This window comes from Miscanthus floridulus, chromosome 2 (genome assembly GCF_019320115.1).
Source record: "Miscanthus floridulus cultivar M001 chromosome 2, ASM1932011v1, whole genome shotgun sequence".
Classification (NCBI taxonomy): Eukaryota; Viridiplantae; Streptophyta; class Magnoliopsida; order Poales; family Poaceae; genus Miscanthus; species Miscanthus floridulus.
In genome coordinates, this window is record NC_089581.1 from 109458708 (window position 1) to 109467923 (window position 9216).

Below are 9216 nucleotides of genomic sequence, written 5' to 3' on the forward strand. Positions count from 1 at the left end.
TCATATCCAGCATTCAAACGAAAATAAAATGTGCGTCAGAACCTTAAACGAGGACGAGGAAGGATGGAGGCGGCCGGAGAAGGGAAGGGAAGGGAGGGAGGCGGCAATGGAGGGTTGGCGGTTGGGGCTGCCGCCGTTTGTGGCGCGGCGGCCGGCGTGGTTGGCGACGGGCGGCCGTGGTGGCGACGGACGGGCGCGGGAGCGACGCCTACGCGGCCTTGCTGCTCAGGCAGCAGGACTGGCCACGTGGTTAAACTCAGCTCTGCCGCGCCACGGATCTTGGCGCCACGCCAAGATCGGTGGCGTGGCAGAGCCTTGCCACGTCAGCGGTCAGTGGTGATGGTCGCCGCCACGTAAGGGCTCTGCCGTGCCGCCATACATGACGCGGCACAGGCATTTGGCCACTCCAGGGCAATAGGCACGATCAAAAGTGTTAGTTTAAAAAAAACCAACCATGGTAGATTTAAATTTATATTTAAAAAATGGTTAAAATTAAAAAAAAATCGCGCCGCGAGTCCTCGGATTCCCAAATCCCAGTCCCACACGAGACCTATCCTCGCCCACGTCTCCGGTCGCGCTCGCCCTGGCGCGCCGCTGATGACAAGGCCTCTGTGCCGGCGGTTGCCGGCGTGAGGGCGGCCGTGGGGGAGGAGAGCGGCGGAGATCCGCGACTCCACGCGGAACTTCGACAGCGCCGAGGCCGCCGCGATGGCCTACGTGGGGGTTCCAGTTCCTATGAATCTGCTTCTGGCGGCGGCGGGGGTTTCGGGTCCTCTTTCTGGAGTCCAGCGGTGGAGCAGACAGAGGAGCTCCGGCAACCGTCGCTTCTGATGCAGCAACAACAACAACATTCAAGGCGGAAGCCATCAGTGAGCTCGATGCCAGACAGTGTTACCCGAGAGGATCCTTCCACCAAGTACGAGCTGCTTCGCCTCCATGAACTTGGTGCGACTCGTGCTCTGGAATTATTGTTTCATTAGTTCTTTATGTCTACTTGTAGAATGGCTGAAGCTTTGAGCTGTTTCGCGCAATGCAAAATTCAATTGGGAATGCAGGGAAAGGTTCATAAGGTGCATGTACAAAGCAAGGGATCTAAAAATGCAGGAGCTTGTGGCTGTCAAGATTTTCTCATTAACAGAAGGGGTTATTTTCTAACTTTCTATTACAAAGTTCCGTGAATATTCTGAAAGGCCACCGGAGACATATTTCGTATTTGGCAACCATATTGCTTTTGTTGTGAGCATTTTGTTTGCATGGGCTTAATTGTGAGAGAATCTCATAAATGCGGTTGCTGTCTGTTTTCTGAGTCCTTGCATTTTTCCAAAATATAAGTATGTATCTCTGGTTTTCAGGAAGAAGGATATGAAGACATACGGGGAGAAATTGAGATGCTGCAGCAATGTAGCCATCCAAATGTTGTCCGCTACTTTGGAAGCTACCAAGGAGCGGACTTACCTATGGGTACAATCAAATAGCCTAATAGTATCCATTTTATTAACATTAAGAAATAACAAAACTGTTCTATCATTGTGAGATTTCTCTACTTGTCAAGTCATTTAACATGGGCTTGATGCAAATGCGATTCTCAACTTACAGATAATTATGGAGTACTGTGGTGGTGGAAGTGTTGCCGACTTGATAGCCATCACAGAGGAGCCTCTTGATGAATCCCAAATAGCTTATATATGTAGAGAAGCATTAAATGTTCTAACATAGTTGCATCAGATTTGAAGTATTTGCTGCCTTGTGGGGCAACTAAATGCCTTTGGATATTGAACTTTTGCGTGCTTATTTTCTTCTCCAGGGCCTTGCTTACCTGCACTCCATTTTTAAAGTTCATAGAGATATTAAGGGTGGCAACATTCTTCTAACTGAGCAAGGCGAGGTAAAGTTGGGTAAGCGCATTTGTTTTCTTCAAAAATTTTAGTTTACATTTCTTTGCACTCATATTTCTGCATGTCCTGACTCTGTGGTGGGCATGCTGTGTCACCACAACAATGTGCAAAACAGGTGATTTTGGTGGAGCTGCCCAGCTGACAAGAACCATGTCAAAGCGCAACACGGTATTCTAATCAGTGTTTGTTTTGCCATTCAAATCCATAAGAAACTTCACATCGATGTAACAAACAAAATGAAGTGGCAGATGAAACTTGTCCATGTCAGTTTACCATAAGCGGCCCCATTTGTGCTTGTGCTTAGTTCTTCAATATGATGGTACTTTTATGGGAACTTGAAGCAAGTTTGTGTTGGAAAATGATTGCTGTGAAGTCCTAACTATTTCTTTAAAGTGTCATACTGCATTATGTTCTATTAGGTTTAAAATGGCTCCTCTCAAGGTTCCTTTTGCCAGATTGGTGGTTCAATTTAAATAAAAGAACTTTGAAAACAGTATGCTAATTCTGAATGCTATTTTACAACAGTAAATTAAAAGGTGACTAACACAATTTACTTTGACGATTTTGTGGAGTACTCCCAATAAATTAAGCTTATCTGTGATATCCTCCTTTGCTACAGGTACAATAGTGGCCTGCTGTTCATTGGTCAACAAGCGGCTTTCATTTGTAAGAGCAAGTACAATAATAAACTGTAATCAGGCAGAATGTTGAGGTGAAGGAGAGAGGAGAAGTAGACTGAAAGCTTACATTCGGCTTAGACACAAGAACCAAAAAAATTTATGAGAGAGACAAGTAGGTCATATTAATGCTGATAAGCTAACTAGTACATGGTGTCCTATTAAGATGGTTTCTATCATGAAGATTGGGTATTTTCGTCTTTTACCTTTGGTTTCAATGCAGTGTCCTATTAATTCTTCCCGTCTTTAATTGATGTGCAAGTTGCAGCTTCGGCTCTTTGAATTCCGATGGATCACGTTTATACTAGGAAAATATTCTAATAGCTAGAACATTTGTCTGTGAATTTGCGTTTCTTTCATCAGTTGATTTTTTTTTGTTTTATGATTTATTTTAGTTTTGTAATTTATTTTCTAGACGTTGCCGTAGAGTTAGGCCGGCTATTATACTGTGCCTTGCTATGTGTCGGTGCAGAAAGTGACCAATAAGTAAATATTTGTGGTTTTATTGTACGTCGTGATCGGAGGTGGCCTAGCACTCAATGACATAGGGTTTATACTAGTTCAGGCAACGTGCCCTACGTCCAGTTTGAGTCGGTCGGTGACTTTATTCCTAAGCCCAGGTGCTCGAAGTTTGCAGTGGGGTTACAAACGAGAAGGAGAAAGATGAGGGTACAAGAGGTCCGGTCGGAAGGGCTGAGAGTGACAAGAGCTCCGCTATGAGCTAAGTGTTCGAGCGTGTGCTCGTGGTTTGAACCTGATGGTTCTGTTGTTGTGTGCTACTGAACTTGATCGATCTAATGAATCTAGAATGACTTAAATGAACCTCACGGAGCGCATCCCCTTTTATAGATGAAGGGGACAGCATTACAAGTGAGAGGAAGGGAGTATGTTTGCTGCTAAGTCTTGCTGCCCACACCGGCATGTACAAGATGATGGTAGGCGCCCATAACACAGTTGGATATCACATGCACGTGGGAGGTTGCGTCGTCATGTTCGAGTATGACAGATGTCGGTACCTGCTATATTATTGATGCCCAAAGGCATGTGAGGAGTTTCACCATGTTCACTCGATACGATAAATGCCGGCGCCCACAACACTATCGATGCCTAGAGGCATGTGGGGGAGCTTTACTGTGGGAGTTAACGGCGTCCATAATACTGTATGGAAAATGTCAGCGCCTACACACTATTTGAGCTATGTTGTGCTAGGGAGGTTGTAGAGTACTGTTTCTGCAGGTGTACACAGTATGGTCCCTAGTATTGAGGTTTGACTTGTGCGCCCTGTCTTACTTTCTCTGTCCGTTTCCTAGTCCTTACCGAGCGGACGTCCCCAGTCGATTGGTCCCAGTCGGCTCTGATTGCGCAAGTCGGAGAAGAGCAGTGAGCAGAGTTTTGGCGTATCCCGGTTGGAGATGTGGGTCAGAGTTAGAAGTAGTGCCTTGGTTAGGCCTTTCGGTCGGAGAGGCCGTCCGGAGGTGGGCTGGAGACCGAAGTGAGCGCTTTGGTCGGAGAGGTGGGTCGGAGTCGAAAAACGAGCGCCGCTCCTTCTCGGCCAGACCTTCCGATCGATGATCGGATCGCCCTTCTGGCTTGTTGTTTAGATACTTTGGGCCGGCCCATGAGTTGCGTGTTGTCTGCTTGGGCCGAGCCTTTGTTGGAAAGCTGGTCCACGAGGGACCCCGGGTTTATGAACCCGACAGGAGCCCCTGAGCCCCCAGGCGATTCGGGTAGAATCGTCTAGGGGATTTTTTGTCTTTGACGGTGGGTGCGCATGAGCGCACCCGCGGGTGTAGCCCTCGAGCTCCCAGACGATTCGGGTAGAATCGTCTAGGGGTTTTCGTGTTGCCAACGGGGAAGGTTTTTGTTTCGTTAGTGGGTGCGCGCGAGCGCACCCATGCGTGTAGCCCCCGAGCCCCCGGGCGATTCGGGCAGAATCGTCTAGGGGTGTTTGTTAGTGGGCGTGTGTGCGTGCTTTTTAGTCGAGATGGAGTCATCAACCAAGGTGTCGTTGCGCAACCGAGGCGGTTTAGTTTTAGGGATCGGACGAGACGGAGCTCGCGGGTCCTGCCATCGGTGCACGTCGTGGGACCGGGTGAGTCAGAGTTGTGGATCCTAGCCTTGGTGCAGCCTGCGTAGCCAAGGCAGTTAGTCAGTTAGTTTAGGGATCGAGCAAACCGGAGTTCTCGGATCCTGATGGGGCGAGTTTGGGGTCGTAGACCCAGGTGTTTAGTGTGCAGTCAAAGCGTAGCCGATGGATGGGGTGAGTTCGGGGTCACAGACCCAGACATTTGGTGTGCAGTCGAAGCGTAGCCAAGTGGATGGGTCGAGTTCAGGGTCGTAGACCCAGGTTTTTGGTGTGCCTTGAGCCCCCAAGCCCTTTTAAGCTTTTGGTAGGGGTCGGTTTGAGTTGTATGCTTTACCCCATCCTCGGTTTCTCACAACCGGAGGGGCTGAGTTTTGTCCCTTGTCCCGATTGCTCGGGCTTGAGTGACGCGCTCGGTGAGTTCGCTAACAGGTATGATCGAATGGAATTCGGTTTCGTCGTTCGTGACGGGGTCGGCATAGCCCTCTTATGACATTCCACTGCTCCTTTACCTACAACCCGGCAGATGCCTGGGTCGTTCTGGAGACCAACCCGGGTGTCCTGACAGCCTCCCCTCGATGGAGATTCTATGGGCTTGGTAGACGTTTAGGATCGAACGAGATGGTTGAGATGACCATGTCTGCTTTAGGGCAGACTGGGCGAGAGCCGCACGGGGCTCATCTGCGTTTTCTCCCCTTGCTCTATTTGATGTGGGGTGGCCTCGAGCCCTTCGTGGGTCGGCCTTCGAACCCCGGTCAGTGGTTGCTCATGTCGAATGAGAAAACTACCGCTTCATGACGCAACACGGAGCGTTGTGATGCATTTCGCTGCATGCGCGATGCTTAGTTCCTGAGCCCCCAGGCGGTTCAAGGCCCGAATCGACCCAGGGCACGGGCGTATGAAATGAATGCATGTATGGATTTATGAAATGATTATAAAGAAATAGCAGGGGTCGGTAGTGTTACGTTGATGACTTGAGTGACGGGGTTTGAAGAGCTCCAATCGAAGATGTCCGACCGGGACCCGTGCTCGTTGTTCATGACGGAGTCGGCATGGCCTACATGGGGTGTCCCTTTGCTCCTTACCTGTCTCTCGGTATTTTTCCTGAGCCGTTCGATCGACTTTAGGAAGCCCGACAGTCTCTCCTGGTGGAGATCTCATTTTGGGTTTTTTCTAAGTCCGCCTGGGGATGCAGAGAGCTACCTGTCTGTGGTGGCGCTTTGGTTCTTGTGCCCGGTGTGCGGTAGTGGTTGGCGTGCGGTAGTGGTGGGCCATACCCAAGCCACGTCCCGTCTGATCAGGCGTTGTTCTGTCGGGCAGGGCACGTCTCATCGGTCAGGGTGCGTCTCATCTACATTAAATGGGAAGAGAGGGTTTTTCGCTCCACCGTTTTGACTTCTTCGATCGGCGCGCCTTCCCCAACTATTGTGCCTTTTTCCTTAAGTAGGAGAAGGGAGAAGGTTTTTGCCCCATACCTCCACCTATTCCCCATTTGCCGCCTCCTCTCATTTTCCTTCTTGCTGAGAGCGTCTTTGAGAGCCGCGGCGGTTCCTAGGAAAGAAAAGGGAGAGAGCGAGGGAGAGGAAAAAACTCACAAGTCCTTTCACGAACCCAGAGTGAGATGTTGGACTAGAGGTCATCCACTGTGAGGGACTCGATGTTGAAGGCCTTCGCCATGAAGGGGTTTCTGTCGCCAAAGGAGGTGGCGCACTAGAGGGCTCCCGGGAAGGAGGAGTTTCCGCAACCTTGGCCCGGTGAGGTAATTTCTTTTCTTGCCTTCCATGAGCGTGGGTTAGGATACCCCATGCATTGGTTCCTATGCAGGCTCCTCAATGAGTGGGGTCTGGAGCTGCAGCACCTCAATCCGATGGGGTGCTGCATATCGTCGGCTTCGTCACGCGAACTTCTTCCAATGGCTGTTCTCAGGGCGAGCTTTGCCGGTGGGGAATCCACTCGAGGTCGCGCCGGTGGGGGGTTTCACCCTGCAGAGGAAACTGAGCGCGGGAGGCTCATATCCCGTGTACATCCCCTGTGACTCCAACCGGGGGTGGCACAGGGAGTGGTTTTATATCAGGAATCCGGTGGAGGCGCCGTTCTCGGCATTCACTGGTGGGAGGTTGGAGAAGTGGGATAGTTGGTCATGGGGCTGTTCTTGTCGGGAGAAGAAGAAGGTGGAGATCATCGAGGTGGAGCTCTAGAAGCTCATGCGGCGCAGCCTTAACAGGGTGCAGGTGTTCCACACCCTCTACCACTATCGGGTTGCTCCATTGGCGGAGAGGGCACGGCCGATGTGGAGGTATAGCGGCGCATCGGACCCTAATCGTGCATCGCCGGAGGAGCTGTCGAATGACAAGGTTTGGAGTCACCTTGACCGTGTGCTGCAGCTGAAGCCAAAAGAGAAGGTCGATGGGAAGCCCGGAACTCTCAACGCCTCGGTGGTGTCCAAATTGGTATGCTCCTCTCTCTTTACTTCGTGTTCTTTTCCACCTTTGCTCACCTACTTTTTTATCTTGAGTCGCCTGTTGCGTAGGGGCTTGATGCTTATAGGTCCCAGCCGCACCTTTCGAAGGGGCCGAAGGGCGTGGCTCGGCAGTCCGCCTAGAAGGAGGTGGCAGGTGCCAGGAAGAAAAAGAAAGCTGAGGTGGCTCAGCGGAAGTATAAGAAGGAGAAAGAAATTGCTCGGCACGTGAAGGCCAGGGAAAACAAGAGTGACGTCGAGTCTAAGCTCGAGTCGGAGGATCCCACAGATGTGGATGACATGGCTTTATCTGAAGAGGAGGAAAGCTAGGAGGTCGTTGTGACCTCGGTAGAGCATCATGGCCCTACGGCAATGTCTGCTGGCGATGAGCAAGAGGCGGAGAGCTACACCACGGTTCCCGTGCTAAGGAAGCGTGCGGTGAGCGCAGACATCGTCGGTGAACGGGAGGCAAAGCGGGCGCGGTCATCGTGCCCCTCGGTGGCATCGTAGGTCTCGTCTCCGCCTACCGCGGGCGTGACCAAGCAAGCCAGGCGGTCAGAGGAGCGGGCTTACACCCGTGTGTCGCTAGGATCGGTGCCAGCGCGTGACTCGCAGCAGGAGGATGCCCCGCCTACTGCTCCGATCGGGGTGTCATGAGCCGAAGGCCGTGGTGACCCGCAGGCCAGTCAGGAGTCGGTTGGGACGACTCCGCCCCCGGTTGAAGTAAGGGGCGCAGGTCATAGCCTAGGAGTGGTCCTCGCCCTGCGGGCCTATCAACGCCAGGTCTTGGCTTTAGAGTCGTACCGCTTACCTCCTGGTATGTTTTCCTTTATTTCTTTTCGATCTTACTATTGAGTCTTTTTGGAGTATGATTGACATGTACTTTTTGTCAGTGGCTGGACGATGACGGGGTTGAGTATCGCCCCTACTACCGTGCAGGAGGTTTGGAGGCCCACCCTGCAACGCGTCGCGGTGAGCAGCAGGGGGAATAGGATGGTGGCGGCGAGCCCTTCCCTTCCGAGGGTGGTGCTCCCCGGGTGGGTTGCTAGCACAACGGCAGCGGCGACGACGGTGCTGGCGACGATCCCGGTGGTGATGGTGGAGACTTCACCGGTGGTGTCCCTCGCGGCCCCTCCTCCACCGGCTATGGCGGAAGAGAAGGAGACCGAGACCCCTACCACGCTGGGTGAAGGGCTGCATGGCTCACCCTCGTGGTCAGAGCTGAAGGGGTCCGGGGGAGACACGGCCGGGACAGAGTCAGAACGCCCGTCGGTGACCCACGCAACCGAGGTGGTGGAGATCCCATCCGATGACGAAGCGGATGACGCGGTGGAGCTGCCGATGTCGTCGAGGGTGCTAGAGGTGGTTTGGTCGGAGGCTGGGCTCTCCGATGGGCTGCTGGAGGGTGATCTAGAGTGGCCCTGCCCCGAGGACCCATCAAAGGTGCGGTTCATCCTTCGAGATTCTTAGGAGTGTCAGCTCTAGGACATCCTTGGGGGAAAGGACTCGCCATGGAGTCTGAACTCGCCAGCCTATCGGTGAAGCTCGAGGACGCCCAGTAGAGGGTTAAGTCTGCCCAACTGTTAGTCAAGGTCGACCTACAGCTCGCTGTGGAGGTGAGTTTCCCGTATTTGTCCTTGACCTCTGAGTCTCTTGTTGGTTGCCTCAGCATGCTTGCTTTTTGTTTTCATAGGGTCTGAAGGAGATGTCGTCCCGCAACCGCAAGTCCCGCTTCCTCCGAATGGAGCATGCCCGGGTGGCTGAGCTTGAACGTCAGCTAGAGTCCGCCCGTCGCGAGTCCTAGGACCGGGCGGGTCGAGGTGACCGTGGTGCGGGTGAAGGAGTAGCGTGCAGCGGAGCGGGCGACCGCCGCCAAGCGGGGGCTTGAGGCGGCGAAGGTCCGCCAGGCGGAGACCGAGGCGGGGTTGCAGAAATCCCCGGTGGACACCGAGGCGGCGCTCCAAAAATCTCTAGAGACCCTTAAGTCGGAGCGGAGCACCTTGGTGTCGGAGCGGAACGCCCTGGAGTCGACGCGAAAGGCCCTGGAGTCAGAGCGAAAGGCCCGGTCGGAGGTAGACCAGGAAGTGCTCGCGCTTCGGGGCC

The 9216-nt window shown here is 52.8% G+C and overlaps 1 protein-coding gene across 8 annotated transcripts; it reads left to right on the forward strand.

The window, feature by feature from the left end:
* Positions 1–526: 526 nt before the first annotated feature.
* LOC136539341 (serine/threonine-protein kinase 1-like) lies at positions 527–2802 on the forward strand. 8 transcript variants are annotated; one of them, XR_010779643.1, is made up of 7 exons: positions 527–916; positions 1001–1143; positions 1353–1461; positions 1597–1687; positions 1805–1895; positions 2011–2063; positions 2515–2802. XR_010779643.1 is itself a non-coding variant. In XM_066531297.1 (6 exons), the coding sequence occupies exons 3-6, from the start codon at positions 1363–1365 to the stop codon at positions 2521–2523; spliced, it is 252 nt and encodes an 83-aa protein (XP_066387394.1). In that variant the 5' UTR covers positions 527–945; positions 1056–1143; positions 1353–1362; the 3' UTR covers positions 2524–2802. The 8 variants fall into 8 exon arrangements, 3 of the variants coding, with proteins under 3 accessions (XP_066387394.1, XP_066387392.1, XP_066387393.1); XR_010779645.1 differs by having other exon boundaries at positions 1805–1885; XR_010779641.1 differs by having other exon boundaries at positions 1597–1895.
* Positions 2803–9216: the final 6414 nt, after the last annotated feature.